The sequence below is a fragment of the Rhinopithecus roxellana genome, chromosome 5 (assembly GCF_007565055.1).
Source record: "Rhinopithecus roxellana isolate Shanxi Qingling chromosome 5, ASM756505v1, whole genome shotgun sequence".
NCBI classification, from domain to species: Eukaryota; Metazoa; Chordata; class Mammalia; order Primates; family Cercopithecidae; genus Rhinopithecus; species Rhinopithecus roxellana.
The window spans coordinates 155,008,966-155,027,792 of record NC_044553.1 but is presented as its reverse complement, the minus strand read 5'-3'; the positions used below and the strand labels follow the sequence as shown (position 1 = coordinate 155,027,792).

Sequence of the window (18,827 nt, the reverse complement as noted above, 5' to 3'; positions counted from 1 at the left end):
CTCCCAAAGTGCTGGGATTACAGGTATGAACCACCATGCCCAGCCTAAGAGTGCTATTTTTGGAAGCAGAATTATTTGCTAGACTCAGTGATTTGGGGAATGAGGAGGGATTGAATGAAGCTGACCACCTGGGTAGGTTACATGGGTAAATGGAGGAAAATAAAATAAAATAAAATAATGAGGTCAATGCATAGTAAAATGTTACACATTTACAGGAATTTGTATTACTAACACACCTGATAATGGCTAGTTTTTGTTATTAATACTAAGCAAGCTGGGCACGGTGACTCACGCCTGTAATCCCAGCACTTTGGGAGGCAGAAGCATGAGGATCACTTGAGATCAGAAGTTTCAGATCAGCCTAGCTGGCCAACATGGTGAAACCCCATTTCTACTAAAAACAGAAAAATGAGCTGGGCTTGGTGGTGCACTACCTGTAGTCCCAGCCCCTGGGGAGGCTGAGACAGGAGAATCACTTGAAGCTGGGAGGCAGAGGTTGCAGTAAGCCAAGATTGCGCCACTGCACTCCAGCCTGGGTGACACAGCCAGACCCTGTCTGAAACAAAAAGAAAAAGAAAAAGGAAAAAAACTAAGCAAAAGACCATGGATATCCTTTTTCAAATGTTACAAATGACAAAAAGCAAATGCAAATTTGTTTGGGGTATTTTCATGACATTTCCCTAAAGCAGGATGGGAAGTGGAACTGGCCTAAATGGCTTTGCCAGGCACCGCACCCCTGCTCCGCACACACACAGACTCACACACACACCACTCACCCACTCCTCCCAGCGAGCTATCTTCTCTGCCATCTCCACGGCCTCCTGGTGCTCGCGTTCTGCTTCCTCAGCAGCCTCCCTGGCCAGCCGCTCCTCTGCAGCCTTCCGCTCCTCTTCTGCCTTTTCTTCGTCTGTTAAACCATAATTTCGAGGCTCCCCAATCTCTTTGATGAGCTGTTTGATAGCAAGTCTATTCTGAGCATCTTCAAGTTTTCCTACATCTTTAAATACCAGGAGAGAGATCAACACATACTTATATTCTAGGCCTGCCTGCAATTGGGAAAATTCTTTATTACTATAAACTTGTGATAGTCAATTATGTAAATTACCACATGGGGCTTTCTTTTCTAATTGCCAGCATAGTTCAGACTTTTTTCGCTCATGGGCAAATATCAGACCAGAGTCTGAGAGTCGTGGGTAGGAAAATTTGGACTTGGGTCTATGAGTTCTAACGATGACTTGATTAGAGTGGTTGGATGGGGGAATGGATTGCCTGAAAAGTAATGAGCTCTCCATGCCTGAAAGTATTCAAGCAAAGACTGGGACACTTCTTTCAGAGGTTTCTACAGAAGGAAGTCCTGCACTTGTGGGAGGCCAAACAGGGTGACCTTTCTGAAAATCAATGATTCTGGGATACGTTTTCAATTCATAAAAAAATAACCATTTCAGTGAGTCTACTTGAATAGGAAAAAAAAATCCAGACTCCAGAATATCTGAAAAATGTTAGTATCAAGACCGAAGAGAAGAAAAAGAAAAATGGTGTATTGATAAATACTGAGATCTCCACAGTCACTGAGGTGGTAAATTCTATACCACTCTCTTAGGGCTGCTTGGAAGGTGTCTGCAGAGAATGGTGTGCAGCGGACAAATTTTGGTACTAAGCCCCTTCAGACCTTCCTCTGGGCAACTGCTTACCCCACTCCCATTCATAGTCACTGCTGTGCCCACCCCACCCATGTTTGTTTTTTATTGTTTTGTTTTGTTTTTGTAGAGACAGGGTCTCCCCATGTTGCCCAGGCTGATCTTGAACTCTTGAGCTCAAGCAGTCCTCCTGCCTCGGCCTCTCACAGTGCTGGGATTACAGGGATGAGCCACCACCCCTCCCATGTTTGTATGACCTTGACCTAGACCAGAAGCACCACCAGGTTCTAACATGGGAAGAGGGGAGGAGCAGAGCCAATGCACTAGTTGGTGAACAGAAGCAAGCCCTTAAAAAAGCAAAAAACAGCTGGCCATGGTGGCTCACACCTGTAATCTCAGCACTTTGGGAGGCCGAGTAGGTTGAGGTCAGGAGTTCAAGACCAGCCTGGCCAACATGGAGAAACCCCATCTCCACTAAAAATACAAAAATTAGCCTGGCATAGTGGCGCATGCCTGTAGTTCCAGCTACTTGGGAGGCTTACAGGAGGATCACTTGAACCCAGGAGGCAGAGGTTGCACTGAGCTGAGATTGAGCCACTGTACTCCAGCTTGGGTGACAGAGTGAGACTTTGTCTCAAAAAAATAAAAAAGAAAAAGTCGTATCGAGTAGCTCCTCATTGCCTGACCTGTGACATTTAAATGCATTTCTCACTGGGTGTGGTGGTTCATGCCTGTAATCCCAGCACTTTGTGTGGCCGAGGTGGGCAGATTGCTTGAGGCCAGGAGTTTGAGACCAGCCTGGCCAACGTGGTGAAACCTGTCTCTACCAAAAATACAAAAATTAGCTGGGCATGGCCAGCTAATTTTTGTATTTTTCTTAGAGATGGGGTTTCACCATGTTGGCCATGCTGGTCTCGAACTCCTGACCTCAGGTGATCCACCCACCTTGGTCTTCCAACATGTAGGGATTACAGGCATGAGCCACCACACCTAGCCATTTTTTAATTTCATAATAATATGTCATTTTATGCCTTAGTATTGGTAGGAATAACAAAATGACCACTTGTTGAACTCCTTCAACGTGCCAGGCACTTTGTATCTCTCATCTCTACCGTTTATAACAATCCTGCAAGCCTGATTATTTTCCTATTTCACAGATGAGAAAACTGAGGCCCAGCCACAACTGGAATTAGCTCTCCTTCCTCCTGCTGACATTATCCCTTAGCACTAAGCCTCCCGATACTCCAGGGCCCAAATGCTGTCCCATTGGGCAGTTGGGGGTAGAGAGCAGCCCCTGGAGTCCCAAGGGTGGGCCTGGCCAGGAAGCTTCCACCAGGCAGAAGCTGGTTCTTTCTCACCAAGCCCAAAGAAGGAATAAGTGTCAAGGTCCAGAAAACCAGAAAGGTAGGTCAGGTGTTCAACAAGCCCAGGGAAGTAGCAGCAGCTGTGAAAGCTAAGAGCTGGAGCCAGGAATGATAATGGTGATGATGAGGCCGATGTGATGCGGGATCACAAGTGCTTGCTGGTGCTAAGCTCAGCACTGTGTTTACAGGAAACAAGAAGGAATGCGGTGAAGAGCTATTTGCTCTTCTGGGTAGCTACGGGGATGGGCTGGCCAGTCAGAAGGCCAGGAAAGGGTCTGGAAAAGCACCAGTGCCCAATAATTGAACAGGGACAGAACACTGCCCCCAAGGAACCTGGGGGAATGGCCAAGCAGCCAGCACCAAACACACATTTCTTTTTTAAAAAATGAGTTTGTTGGCCAGGCATGGTGGCTCACACCTGTAATCCCAGCACTTTGGGCGGCCGAGGTGGGCAGATCATGAGGTCAAGTGTTGGAGAGCAGCCGGGCCAACATAGTGAAACCCCGTCTCTACTAAAAATACAAAAATTAGGCATGGTGGTGCGTGCCTGTAGTCCCAGCTACTTGGGAGGCTGAGGTAGGAGAATCACTTGAACCCGGGAAGCAGAGGTTGCAGTGAGCCAAGATTGCACCACTGCACTCCAGCCTGGGCAACTGAGCAAGACTCCGTCTCAAAAACAAAGGATTTGTCATTTGACTTCATAATATACCCATAAATTCTCATACAATAATAACACCCTCCCACCACCAAATCCCCACGTAGAATGACTCTCCAGGAGGAGTGCCCTGTGTATTCCATGGCTTCCTGTGCCCCAATCCACGGTTATACTCCCCACCCTCCCCCAGCCCCACAATTACAGCTAGACCTGCACCAAGCTTTACTGGGGGTCCTGGACATTCACATTATCCTTGAATTCATTTAATACCAATATGTATCGGGTGAATTTCAATTTCATCAAAATAGTTGAGGACAGTCTCATCTTCGATATTGATGTCCCGGTAGTTGCTCAGAGCCCGGAGGAATCGGTCTTGGCTATAGTGGGTCCCGGCCACGATCCTCTCGGGAAGGTTTATCACACGCTCCTTCAGAAACTCATCCGAAGCATCCAGTGCACAAACGAATTCTGGGGAGAAGGAGAGACTCCAGAGTTGGCACAGTACAGCGCAGCTAACTAGCAGGGTGCTGGAGAACGCATGGGCCCCTGGTAACCCAAGTGTCTGGTTACCCGCCAGGACCTCCTGTTGCCACAAATAGCCTGTCCAATTGGCTTTGCTGCATCTCATGGAGGATAAATAGATGAAAATCACCCCATTTCCAGAGACCACCCTATGAGGCCCAATTGCTATTTTGTGCAGTCTATTATTTTCCCTTTCTTCCTCCCTCCCTCTCTCCCTTCCTTCCTCCCTCCCTTCCCCCACCCTCCCTCTGTCCTTCCTTCCTTCCTTCCTTCCTTCCTCCCTAATAAAAGCAGCAGAAATCATAAGTAGCAAATCTCAGATAACCCTGTGATATCAGCTTCCTAGTTAATTTTCAAATTGTCTCTTTTCTGTTTTTAAAAATATATATACATATATATGCATATATGTATGTATATCGATCTTAGAGAGAGACAAGGTCTCACTATGTGCAGGCTGGTCTCAAATTCCTGCCTTAAGCAGTCCTCCCACTGTGGCCTCCCAGAGCGCTGGCAGGGATAGGCCGCGGCTCCTGGCCTCACAGTGCCTCCTGTCCAGCACAGTTATCACAGGCTTCCAAAGAGAGCTATGGCTACAAGCAAAATGCTTTGATGGCCAGTTTGCCAAATTAATAAAAATGGGAACTCCCCTTGGAATTTTCATGGATCCAGCTCTTTCCTCAATGCCATTGACTATGAAACACGTTCAACATGATATGGTCAGTGCTTATCAAATTCAACACACAGATCATGTTAATAATGACCATTTTACCCACCTGTGATTTTCTTTTAAACTGTGAAAGCAGCTGTTCCTTCAGCTTCTAGTACAAATTCAATGGATAATTGTTGAGTGAATGAGAGATTCAAGTGTGGATCAGTGAAATAAACTTTCCAAGGTGAGTTGTGATTCTTAGAGGTTCTCAACTACAAGACCAGTGTACACTGGTGCCCAGATCAGTGGCTGGGTGCATCACAAATACCTTGCTATCTATTAGAGCTCAACAGAACTTAGGAATGATTTGATTTTTGTTCTAAAATTGTATTGGCTTGTAACATCATAATGCCATTCTCATTTACTTGTATTCTAATAAGCTTCCTTGAGTGGGTGAAAAGGGAAAGCGTACTGGGGAAAGCCCACAGGAGGTGTGTCCCCGAGGCAGGTGGACATATGTGAACATCATCTGCTGCAGATACTGTGAAAGCAAAGGCTGAGACAGCCTGTGGAATAAGATCCTGTAAATTCATAATAGTTTGATACTACCTCCATTCTGCATACAAGAGGCATTTTCGCAAGTAAGTTGTTCTATCTTTTGCTCATCTTTTACCATTTGATTGTCATGATTTTCATGAGTGGCTGCTAATTTTGAAAAGGAAGGTAGACATCTGAACCCCCAAATGCTGGTACGGTACTGAAATCAAAATGATGTCAACAGATTTGCTGAAAATTGAATCCATTTAAGCTCTGTGATGTCAGACATCTATATGAAAACTTTCTTTTTTATTTTTTTCCCTAACATGATACTCATTTGTTAGAAAATGTGTGAATTATGTTAATAACCTGTGAATTTCAAAAATATATTCTACCTTTCTTCCAGGCTGATTGGGAGGTATAAGATTCCAGTTAATCAAATAATGAGTAACATCCTTGGCTTTCCAATTTGCAAAGATTTTTAATATGATAAAATATACTTCTCACTAGATGATTTTTTAAAAAAATGTTCATTCATTCTCTTTGTGACTCACAGAGAACTTCAAGATTCTGCAGTATCTCCAGACAGTTATTCAAAACGTCTGTCGTCCTCGCACTGGCTAACTGTCGATAACAAGTAATAGATTTCTGCTTGGTGAGACTGTAGATAACAAGGAGGTCACTGTATTTGGCTATCTGGAATCACATGAAAAATCTATGGAGTTTTTTTTGTTTTGTTTTGTTTTGTTTTGAGGCAAAGTCTCACTCTTGTACCCCACGCTGGAGTGCAGTGACGCGGTCTCGGCTCACTGCAACCTCTGCCTCCCGGGTTCAAGTGATTCTCCTGCCTCAGCCTCCCGAGTGATTATAGGCTGGGATTATAGGCATGCACCACCATGCCTGGCTAATTTTATATTTTTAGTAGAGACGGGGTTTCACCATGTCGGCCAGACTGGTCTTGATCTCCTGACCTCAGGTGATCTGCCTACCTCGGCCTCCCAAATTGCTGGGATTACAGGTGTGAGCCATCGTGCTGGGCCGAAAAATCTATGTTTTAACAAATTTCCAAATATTCGTCAGGTAGGTACAACTTTAAACTTATCTCCTTCAACTAAGAGGTCTTGAAAGAATCAAACTGGACATAGGCTAACAGCAGTGGTAAAATGCAGTGGTTTCTCACTGGGAGAGAATACCATCTAGAACTGGATTATCATAGGTTGGAATGTGTTTCTTTTATTTTCTGTGTCTTATGCTTTGATTTCTTTCTTTTTTTTTTTTTTTTTTTTTTTTTTTTTTTTTTTTTTTTAAGAGATAGGGTCTCACTCTGTCACCCAGACTGAAGTGCAGTGGCATGATCAAGGCTTACCACAGCCTTGACCTCCTGGGCTCAAGAGATCCTCCCACCTCAGCCTCCTGAGTAGGCTGGGACCACAAGCACATGCCACCACACCTGGCTAATTAAAAATGTTTGTGTGTGTGTGTGGAGATGGGGGTCTTGCTATGTTGCCCATGCTGATCTCCAACTCCTGAACTCAAGCAATCCTCCTGCCTTAGCCTCCCTGGGATTGCAGGCGTGAGCCACACACCTGGCCTGTTTTGATATCTTGAGGGGGGCCTTACAGATCTGGGGAGAGACTGCTGCCCTTCCCAGGCCTAGCCAATACCTAAAGATAGTAACAACTTACTTGGGAATGCCCCTCCTATGCAAGCCACTCAGTCTGTTAATCTAATCTCACACAGCAAGCCAGTATTTCCCTTGCCCTAAATCATCCCAGGACTAGGCCCCAGGCAACTAGAGACCACCCCTAAACTCAAACTAGCCAGTCCCGAATGGTTCACTGTGGCCTGTCTTGGCTTTCCCAAAGAAACCCCAACAACGGCTTTGATCTAGACCTTTCCCTTTGTTCTTGCTTCTGCCGCCTGACCAAACCTGGCATTCCCCATGTGCCCCCATCTCTAGGGAATCCTAAGCAGGAAATTATTTCAATGGCATTGACCTTTCCATGTTACCATTCAGTTCCCTCCTTCAATTAAAATCCCACAGGTATTTCTTTTAGGGAAATAGAAAATAAAGACGATTTCTGGAAAGAGGGTAGTTTGCTAACAACAGATTAACGTTCCAGATAGATTACGTCTTAGACGTGTTTGCACTGTGTCCAACAAAGAGGACAGCCCAGTGGCCTGTGTTTAAGAGTTCTTGGTCACTTGACCTCTGTGCTTCCATTTCCTTATCTTACAGGCAGGTTTCGTTCATTCTGTTTTGGAGGCAGTGGAGTGAGAAGACCTGAGTTTTAATTTAATCCCCCTACCATTTACTAGTGAGTGGACTTGCATACATCTCTGGGCTTTAGCTTCTGGAATGGGTAAACATGGGTGTAATTCCTGCCTTGCAGGATTGTGAAAAGTTTCAATGAGTGCCCGGCACATGACAAATTGCACACGACAAATTGCCAGTTGAGCTGAAATGTATCCAGCTGCCCCAGTGAGGGTGTTATGATTTAGCACGGAGTTTGCAATGAGTGAATATTGCCTAGAAGTAATAAACATACGTACACTGGACATACCTACCCAAAATCTAATAATCAAAAATAAACTTTACTTTTTATTTTTTTTTAATTAATTTTTTTGAGACAGGTTCTTGCTCTGTTGCCCAGGCTAGAGTGCAGTGGTGCAATCAGGGCACCTGCAGCCTTGATTTCCCATGCTCAAGTGATTCTCCCACCTCAGCCTTCCAAGTAGCTGGGACTACAGGTGCATGCCACCACCCTGGCTAATTTTTTTGATTTTTTTTTTCTTTTTTTTAGTAGACATGAGGTCTCACTATGTCATCCAGGCTGGTCTCTGACTCCTGAGCTCAAGAGATCCTCCTACCTTGACCTTCCAAAGTGCTGGGATTACAGGCACTGTGTCTGGCCAATCAACTTTAGTTTTTAACTTTTTCTGAGGCATTTGCCTAAATTAATGGGAAATCTGAGACAAACCATCACTGTGGCATTTCATGCCTCTGCCATTGGCTTCAGAGCCTACAGGCAAACAATAAATATCCATCCCCAAGGATGACTGCTATCTGGTGGTTTCAGTGCTTCCAGAAGCTTCTCTGCAAACTGTGCTGGACCAAGAGAAGGTAACAGCCACAAGCTGCCTTCCTTGGGGACTCGACACCACTGAGCAGGCGGCCCTTTTCAGTTACGGCCTTGTCCCATTGCTGAAAATAGCTTTTCCTCTAGTGATCTTACGACCCAAAATGATTCCCTATGAATATACACCTCAAGCAAACTGACTGAAAACAACACTTGTTAACGTTTATAGGAAGGTCACAAGAAATGTCTGCTCAGTACTAAGTAAATCCTGTTGTGTACGATAAATTGCTTATGCCTTGCTTTAAGAGTACTTTGTGAAAGCCCGTGTAAATATGTGATGGAATAAAACCGTTGTGGAGTTAAGAGTGAACTGAAAAGCTTTGGACCTGTGCAATCTCAAGTCAGAAGCTGAATGTCTTGATGATGGCATGGTTAGCACCAAAACCAGGGCAGGGAAGGAGCCTATGTGATCAGGAAGTCAAGCTATCAATAGATTTGCTACCTTTTGCTTTGTTACAGGAGAGAGCAGTGGAAGACAATGTTCCCACAGGGATTTCTATTCATTTCAGCAATTTAATATTCCTCATGTTTATCCCTCGGTGCATTCTCTAGTTTGCAAGTTTATGCTTGAGAATATCTTTTAATTTTTTTCCTAAAAAAAAAATCCTACTTTATTAAACTCAAAAAGATTGTTTTGGCACAAAAGGGGTATCGGGGCTACTCTAGGCACACTGCCTATGGTGTAGCCCTGCTCCTTAAGGAGTAGTTAAAAAAAAAAAAAAGAGGCTGGGCAAGGTGGCTCACGCTCGTAATCCCAGCACTTTGGGAGGCCAAGGCGGGTGGATCACCTGAGGCCAGGAGTTTGAGACCAGCCTGGACAACATGGTGATAAACCTGTCTCTACTAAAAATACAAAAATTAGCTGGACATGGTGGCAGGCACCTGTAGTCCCAGCTACTGGGGGAAAAAAAAGAAAAAGAGACAGGTATCAGACAGCATTCTTCTTTTTTTTTTTTGAGACGGAGTGCCTCTCTGTTGCCCAGGCTGGAGTACTGTGGCGTGATCTCGGCTCACTGCAACCTCCATCTCCTGGGTTCAAGTGATTCTCCTGCCTCAGCCTCCCAAGTAGCTGGGACTACAGGTGCACACTGCAACACCCAGCTAATTTTTGTATTTTTACAAAATTACTTTTACCTTATCAGTGAATCCGCCTCCTCCTCTCCCTCCTCATCCTTCTCCCCTTTCTCCTCCTCCCCCTCTTCCTTCCCTCCTCCCCCCTCATTTTACATTCTTTTAAATGTGATCTTGGGTAAATAAACTTACCAGGTATAATTAATTTATCAAAGGGAAACATTCTGCCTCTGACTTCATCTTCCTCCTCCTCATCTTCCTCTAAGAAAACAAAATATTCTTCATTGTGTTTATTAATATATTATTACCATGGATCACAGCAAAAAAATCCAAATATCTTAAGTAGCAAGCACTAATGAAAACTAGCCATAAAGAGCACATGTATTTTTAGAAATAGTCTCACAAACTAAATGTACATTGATAGATGCATGGATAAAGAAAATGTGGTATAGACATCCAACAGAATACTATTCAGCCTTTAAAAAGAAGGAAATGGCGGGGCACCATGGCTCACACCTGTAATCCCAACAATTTGGGAGGCCAAGGCAGTAGGATCACCTGAAGCCAGGAGTTCAGAGATCAGCCTGGCAACAGAGTGAAACCTCCAGAAACATTTTAAATTAGTTAGGTGTTGTCATGCACGCCTGTAGTCCCAGCTACTCGGGAGACCGAGGCAGGAAAACCGCTTGAGCCCAGGAGGTCAAGGCTGCAGTAAACTGTGATCATATATATCACTGTGCTCCAGCCTGGGTGACGAATGGTCTGCTTTTTTTTTTTTTAAAGGAAATTCTGCTTTATGCAACAACAAGGATGAACCTTGAGGACATTATGCTAAGTGAAATCAGTGGCAGAAAGACAAATACTGCATGATTCCACTTAAATGGGGAACTTGAGCAGTCAAATTCAAAGAATGAAAGGGTGGGATGGTGGTTGCCAGGGGCTGGGAGGGGAAAAACAAAAGTTACTAACCAACAGGCATGAAGTTTTAATCCAGAAAGATGCATAAGCTCTAGAGATCTGCTGAACAACCCAGTGCCTATAGCCAATGATAATGTATTGCACACTTAAAAACCTGTTCCGAGGGCAGATCTCATGTTAAGTGTTGGTGCCACAATACAATACAATACAATTTTAAAAAATTTGTAAAAGGCTATGCACCTTGAGCCATCATCGGGGGAGAAAAATAGAAAAAAAAAGCTACCTAATGAAAGGTGAGCCAAGGCTCAAAAATAAATAGTCTCTCTAGTTTTCTGTTTAATTGAGTGACTATTTCTCTGAACAATAAAGTTGCAACTTACCTGAATATAAATACTCAAAATAGAACATTCAAACTTACGATTGAACAGGTCTTTTGCTTGATCATAGGTCTTTGGGAATCCATCCAAAATGTAACCTTGATTCCTGCAAGGCATTGATTTCAGCTTTTCTTTCATAAATCTAATTATATATTGATCATCTAGTTGACCTGATAAAAAAGCATATATGTATATATTACTGTGGGGTCACATTCTATGTAAGAGTTGTTTTAAAGTTATCTCAAAAATTGTGTAGTCAAAGGTACTATTGGAAATCCCTATTTTGTTTTGCTTTGCTTTTTTTTTAAGAGACGGGGTCTCACTCTGTCGCCCAGGCTGGAATGCAGTGGTGTGGTCATAGCTCACTGCAGCCTCAGCCTCCCAGGCTCTGCAATCCTCCCACCTCAGCCTACCAAGTAGCTGGGACTATAGGCGCTTGCCACCACACCCAGCTGATTTTTAAATGTTTTGTAGAGAAAGGGACTTGCGATGTTGCCCAGGCTAGTCTTGCACTCCTGGCCTCAAGCAGTCTTCCCACCTTGGCCTCCCAAAATGCTGGGATTACATTTTGGCCCTTAAAGTAAAAAATATGTGATTTTGTATTTTGAACATGACGTGAATTCTAATGCACAATAATGTAGGAGAACCCAGTGAACTCGTCTTCAAGAAAGAGCATGGGCGAGTGCTGATGTCTGCACTTTCAAAATGTTCTGTAATCCCAATTTTTGGTGAAATTGATTGAGGAGCAGCAACTGGAGCAATGCAGAGAGCTCCCCGCAACCCCCTGCAGGGTTTCTGTTTTGATATTACACCTCTGTAACCTTACTATACAATAATAAATGCTTCTGTTGTGAGAATTGTGAGATAGCATTCATGGATGTTGCTAGCACACGATTTACTAAAAGAAGGTGCTGGATTTGACTAACAATCAAACTTGACCCGACCCTCAAAGGCACTTTTCTCTGTAACGCTTCAGAAAAGAACATGGCTCCCTTCTCCCTGTCTTTTCCACTTGGCATTTCTGACCTCAGCCCCACTGAACAGTTCCCTCTCAAGCCCTGACACTGGGCTCCTGGCACTGCTTGGGGAGGATGAGGAGGGAGGAGTTTGTTCTAAAACCGGTACAGTGGTTTAATAACAACATGCTGCAACTCCACCACAATATTCATCTACCATTCCATCATAATTATCGAACAGCTACAATGTTCAAGACACAGCCCTATCCTTACCTTGCTTAATGTGTACACTATAGTAATGTAAGTTTGACAGTTAGAGAACTTGATCTTCAAAGCTCTTGCCAGAGTTTGTACTACTCTTTTACCTTATCAGTGAGTTCTCCTCCTCCTCTCCCTCCTCATCCTTCTCCCCCTTCTCCTCCCCCTTCTCATCCTCCCCCTCCTCCATCCCTCCTCCTCCCTCATTTTACATAATGTAAAATAAATAAGTTCAGGCTTCTTTTTATTACTCTATCAATGACAATAAACTGATCTAATTAAAACACATCCCCCAGCAGTGGCTCACACCTATAATCTCAGCACTTTGGGAGGCCAAGGCTGGCTGATTACCTGAGGTTGGGAGTTTGAGACCAGCCTGACCAACATGGAGAAACCCCCGTCTCTACTAAAAATAACAAAATTAGCCGGGCATGGTAGCACATGCCTGTAATCCCAGCTACTCGAGAGGCTGAGGCAGGAGAATCGCTTGAACCCGGGAGACAGAGGTTGCAGTGAGCCGAGATCGCACCATTGCACTCCAGCCTGGGCAGCAAGAGCGAAACTCTGTCTCAAAACAAAAAAACAAAAAAAAACCTCTCCCTTCTTCTACCTTTCAGTGTCACACCACCCATAAGGCAGTAACAAGTTCAGAAAATAACTGCTGTCTTTCAGAAATTTAAATATTATGGCTAAGACAAAAAAAGATCTTAAGTAGTATTTAACATAATGAAATTCCTCTGAATGATTCTACATTACTTCCCAGTAAGGTTCACAGGGGTGCCAAGAAATGAAGCCAGGCCGGGCGCGGTGGCTCAAGCCTTTAATCCCAGCACTTTGGGAGGCCAAGACGGGCAGATCACGAGGTCAGGAGATCGAGACCATGCTGGCTAATCCTGTGAAACCCGTCTCTACTAAAAAATACAAAAAACTAGCCAGGCCAGATGGCGGGCGCCTATAGTCCCAGCTACTTGGGAGGCTGAGGCAGGAGAATGGCGTGAACCCTGAAGGCGGAGCTTGCAGTGAGCTGAGATCCGGCCACTGCACTCCAGCCTGGGCGACAGAGCGAGACTCTGTCTCAAAAAAAAAAAAAAAAAATGAAGCCAAATAAAAACATGTCAAGGGATTCACTAATATTCTAGGTCTGATTTTATTTAAGCTGTCTATTTTCTTTTTTGTTTGTTTGAGACAGAGTCTCACTCCGTTTCCCAGGCTGGATTGCAGTGGTGCAAGTGCAATCTTGACTCACTGCAACCTCTGCCTCCTGGGTTCAAGAGATTCTCATGCCTCAGCCTCCTGAGTAGCTGGGATTACAGGTGTGCATTACCACACCTGGCTAATTTTATTTGTATTTTTTAGTAGAGACAGGGTTTTGCCATGCTGGTCAGGCTGGTTTCAAACTCCTGACGACCTCAGATGATCCACCCGCCTCACCCTCCCAAAGTGCTGGGATTACAGGAATGAGCCACCACACCCGGCCTAAGCAGTCTATTTTCATTTTTCTTTTCTTTTTTTTTTTTTTTGAGACAGAGTCTCGCTCTGCCCCCAGGCTGGAGTACAGTGGCCGGATCTCGGCTCACTGCAAGCTCCGCCTCCCGGGTTCACGCCATTCTCCTGCCTCAGCCTCCCGAGTAGCTGGGACTACAGGCGCCCGCAACCTCGCCCAGATAATTTTTTTGTATTTTTAGTAGAGACGGGGTTTCACCGTGTTAGCCAGGATGGTCTCGATCTCCTGACCTCGTGATTCGCCTGTCTCGGCCTCCCAAAGGGCTGGGATTACAGGCTTGAGCCACCGCGCCCGGCGATTTTCATTTTTCAAAGGCTTTGTTATTAAATTAAAGGCACTTAATCTAGAAATCTAGCTGCAATTCCCTTCAATGCCTCCCTCAGTTTATTTCAGGCCCTGAGTTTAGCCATTCATTTCTGCTTGATTCAGGAACGAAAGTGCTCAGTAGTTAAGAAGGGACCTTCAGCAGCATTTTTTGGTAATTATGGGATGCTTAAGAGGCATGACCCAGTACACGAAGGACCCAGCCCAAGTGCCTTTCTCTTGAGAAATGTGATCTCTTAGAGATAATCCCATGACCTTTGGCCAGGGTTCAGCTCTATGGCCGGCAACTGCGCTGTTTGAAATGAATGAGCACAGCCCTCCTACATAGCTTTTAAAAACGTCATCCTTTTTCTAAAAAAACATTTGGCCGGGCGCGGTGGCTCACGCCTGTAATTCCAGCACTTTGGGAGGCCGAGGCGAGCGGATCACGAGGTCAGGAGATCAAGACCATCCTGACTAACATGGTAAAATCCTATCTCTACTAAAAAATACAACAAAAACTAGCCAGGCGTGGTGGCGGACGCCTGTAGTCCCAGCTACTCAGGAGGCTGAGGCAGGAGAATGGCGTGAACCCGGGAGGTGGAGCTTGCAGTGAACAGAAATCGTGCCACTGCACTCCAGCCTGGGCGACAGAGTGAGACTCCGTCTCAAAAAAAAAAAAAACAAAAAAATTTAAATGTATCTTTCAAATACCAGTAATATTCAAAATGTTCATATTAACACATATTCATAATTACTAAAACATGTTTAAAAATAGAGAGCTGCTCCCCTGAGCAGCGGTGGGAATGTGAGGGAATGCATTTGGGATTACAGCTTGGCTTCTGTTCCCTCATCTCCAGGAAACTGTACTGTCTTAACTGATGATGACCAAACAGCAAGCAGTGATTTCGGAAAGGAAAGAGTCCAACAGCTATGTATTTGTAGGAAATATGCCTCATGGGAGAGATCACTCTTTCTTTTTTTTTTTTTTTTTTTTTTTTGATACAGGGTCTTACTCCTGTCACTCAGGCTGGAGTGCAATGTCAGGATCTTGGCTCACTGCAGCCTCAACCTCCCGGGCTCAGGTAATCCTAGTGCCTGGTGCACCATCATGCCCAGCTAATTTTTTTTTTTTTTTTTTTTTTTTAGAGACAGGGTCTTGCTATGCTGCCCAGGCTGTTCTCAAACTCCTGGGCTCAGGCAGTTTTCCTGCCTCAGCCTCAGCCTCTCAAAGTGCTGGGATTACCGGTGTGAGCCACCATATGTGACTTTCCTTTTTCTTTGTAGAAGCAGAAGCAAAAATGTTCCACTTGGGTCCCAGTTTGAGTTTGGTAAATAAATGTACCTTAGAACTAGAATTATCCATACAGCTATTCTTAAAGATAATTAGAAATGAAACAAAATGAGTGGCTTTTTACTCAGTTCACCAGGCAATGGGTAAAACTCCATTGTTTGCTGAGATACAAAAGTTTAAAAATCTACATCTCATCCAGGCAGTTTGATATTTGGATAAATTTGTCTAAATCAGGTAATGTATCTGTAAGCAGCTCAGGAAAGAAATACCTTAAGAAGAAGCCTTCGGCCAGCAGGGTGGCTCACGCCTGTGATCCTAGCACTTTAGGAGGCTGAGGCGGGTAGACTGTCTAAGCTCAGGAGTTCAAAACCAGCCTGGTCAACACGGTGAAACCCCATTTCTACTAAAAATACAAAAAAATTAGCCGGGTGTGGTGATGTGCATCTGTAGTCCCAGCTACTCGGGAGGCTGAGGCAGGAGAATTGCTTGAACCTGGGAAGTGGGGTTTGCAGTGAGCCGAGATCGTACCATTGCACTCCAGCCTGGGTGACAAAGTGAGACTCCATCTCCAAAAAAAAAAAAAAGTAAAAGATGGCTCTTGGAAGAAATTTTGGAATCTTCAATTTGATCTAATATGGACACATTAATATTCCCAAATCTTTCATATTGCACTAATTTATTAAAAGAACTGTGTATTGGAGTTTGCAATTTAAAACTAACTGAGGCATGATGGACTAGTTTAAAATATTTTACTTGATTATACATATACACTTTCCAAAATTCTTACGTAATCTCTAGTGAACTTTTAACTGGTCAAAACTTGTGTTCATGTGAACCTTTTTTTTTTTTTTTTTTTTTTACATATTCATCTACACTTACAGATTTCCTCAGTAATATTTTCAGTTGTTGGTTATTTGCTTTCAGTTGCATTTTTTATTGTGCATGCAGAATGTCTATTCCTGCCCGTGACTTTAGGTTCATTATAGGTTTATTTGGGCAGTATTAGAAAAAAAATACTGTAAATCAAGAGATACTCTCCAGCATTTTAATAAGGCCAAAACAAAGTTGGTGATCTAAAGGCTTATTAATGGTATGGAGTTTCTACATGACATTAGTGAAAAATGAGGTTTGTTTTCTATTAGGAAAATAGGCAACTCTCTCTGGCTGTGTATTTTTCATGTTAATCCCGACAGTTCACCAAATAGCTAGTCATGAAGTATGTAGGCAGCTAATATCCCTCCAGGAACGGGCCAGGTGCTCACACCTGTAATCTCAGCACTTTGGGAGGGTGAGGCAGGAAGATGGCTTGAGCTCAGGAGTTCGAGACCAGCCTAGGCAACATAGGGAGATCTCATCTCTATTAAAAATAAAAAACAAGGCCAGGTGTGGTGTCTTACGCCTGTAATCCCAGCACTTTGGGAGGCCAAGGCGGGTGGATCACGAGGTCAGGAGATCGAGACTATCCTGGCTAACACAGTGAAACCTTGTCTCTACTAAAAAATACAAAAAAAATTAGCCAGGCGTGGTGGCGGGCTCCTGTAATCCCAGCTACTCGGGAGGCTGAGGCAGGAGAATGACGTGAACCTGGGAGGCGGAGCTTTCAGTGAGGCAAGATCGTGCCACTGCACTCCAGCCTGGGTGACAGAGAGAAGACTCCGTCTCAAATAAAATAAAATAAAGTAAATAATAAAAATAAAAATAGAAAACATTAGCCAGGCATGGTGGCTACTTGGGAGGCTGAGGTGGGCGGATTGTTTGAGTCCAGGAAATAGGGTCTGCAGTGAGCTATGATTGCACCACTGCACTCCAGCCTGGGTGACAGAGCAAAACCTAACCTCCCCCGCCAAAAAAAAAATTCCTCCAAGTATCATTCCTTCCTATGTTGTGTGTGTGTGTATATGTGTGTGTGTGTATATGTGTGTGTGTGTGTATATATATATATATATATATATTTTTTTTTTTTTTTTTTGAGATGGAGTCTTACTCTGTCGTCCAGGCTAGAGTGCAGTGGCGTGATCTCTGCTTACTGCAACCTCTGCCTCCCGGATTCAACCAGTTCTCCTGCCTCAGCCTCCTGAGTAGTTGGGATTACAGGCACCTGCCACCGCACCTGGCTAATTTTTGTATTTTTAGTAGAGACAGGGTTTCACCATTTTGGCCAGGCTGGTCTCTTAACTCCTCACCTTGTGATCCACCTGCCTTGGCCTCCCAAAGTGCTGGGATTACAGTCATGAGCCACTGTGCCCGGCCTCTTTGGTTTCTTTTACTCACCTACTTGAGTACTTGGGTAAACCATTCACCAGTTTAATCCTTTTATTTTAATCCTTTTACATAAAATAATCTGAACTCTGACAAGTTTCATAAAAGCTTTTTGGCATTAATCTACTTTTAGTGTATTGATAAAAACAAAAACATGATTTTCCTTTACTTTGACAAAGTAATGTAATTTTTACCTTATTTGTATGGAATTCCAGAATTAATGTGGACATTGATTTATATGATGTTTGTATTTTTAGTCTTTTTTTTTTTGACCGAGTCATCGCTCTGTTGCCCAGGCTGGAGTGCACTGGCGCGATCTCGGCTCACTGCAAGCTCCACCTCCCAGGTTCTCGCCATTCTCCTGCCTCAGCCTCCTGAATAGCTGGGACTACAGGCGCCCACCACCATGCCTGGCTAATTTTTTTGTATTTTTTAGTAGAGACGGGGTTTCGCCGTTTTAGCCAGGATAGTCTCAATCTCCTGACATTGTGATCCGCCCGCCTCTGCCTCCCAAAGTGCTGGGATTACAGGCATGAGCCACCATGCCCGGCCTTATTTTTAGGTCTTTAATACAGTGTTTCTGCCTCTCATTTGTAACTACATGCATTATTCTTGAAAGTAAGTAAACTCACTGAATTGTTGTGTAATAGTTGTTTAATTATTGCCTGTACAAATGTATATTAAGGTAAAATAAAACTGACAAAATATTTCTAGGGTACAGTTGGATCCTTACTAAGTGGCTTGTCAAACTAGATACATCCTTAATGGGTCTGGAGACTTGGTCATGAATATCCTTTGTCCTAACCAGAGTGACTCCATCTTGAATAAAGGCCAGATAAAGCCAAACCTGCTGGGTAACATTCCCAGGGGGTTGGGCACTTTGGGTCACAAGATGTTTATGGTTGAGGGACCGAGTTAATGATGCTAACTAACTAAAGACCCAGAACTTAAGGAAATGTCTTGATATTTCGAGAACAAAAAGCATTCTTAGTTTAAGAATAGGTTTTGCTTTAAATAATACACTTGTAAATTCTTGCTGAAATCAATAGTAACATAGCATACGTATGTTCTTAAGTAACATAAGAAACAATACTAATAGCCTGTCACAAGTTGATCATAAGCCTTTATAAAAAAGTACAGTATTCTCTCATTCTCTCTCTTTTTTTTTTTTTTTTTTTTGGAGACAGGGTCTTGCTCTGTTACCCAGGCTGGAGTGTAGTGGTGCAATCTTGGCCACACTACAGCCTCGACCTCCCGGGCTCAAGGGCTCAAGCCATCGTCCTGTGTCCGCGCCCAAGTAGCTGGAACTATAGGCACGCACCACCACACTTGGCTATTTTTTTGTATTTTTTGTAGAGGTGGGTTCCTGCTATGTTGCCCAGG

The 18,827-nt window shown here is 43.9% G+C and overlaps 1 protein-coding gene across 5 annotated transcripts in view; it reads right to left on the bottom strand.

Annotated features, from left to right (window-relative positions):
- The window catches only part of AK7 (adenylate kinase 7), a 100,992-nt gene that overhangs the window by 5,281 nt on the left and 76,884 nt on the right, over positions 1-18,827 (bottom strand). For 2 of the 5 annotated variants that reach the window (XM_010353682.2, XM_030930942.1), the window contains 4 exons: positions 10,912-11,040; positions 9,768-9,836; positions 3,927-4,124; positions 777-997 (listed from right to left, as the gene is read on the bottom strand). In XM_010353682.2, the coding sequence (XP_010351984.1) occupies positions 777-997; positions 3,927-4,124; positions 9,768-9,836; positions 10,912-11,040 (617 nt within the window). The remainder of the gene's footprint in view (positions 1-776; positions 998-3,926; positions 4,125-9,767; positions 9,837-10,911; positions 11,041-18,827) is intronic. The other 3 variants (XM_030930940.1, XM_030930941.1, XM_030930943.1) reach the window with 2 other exon arrangements.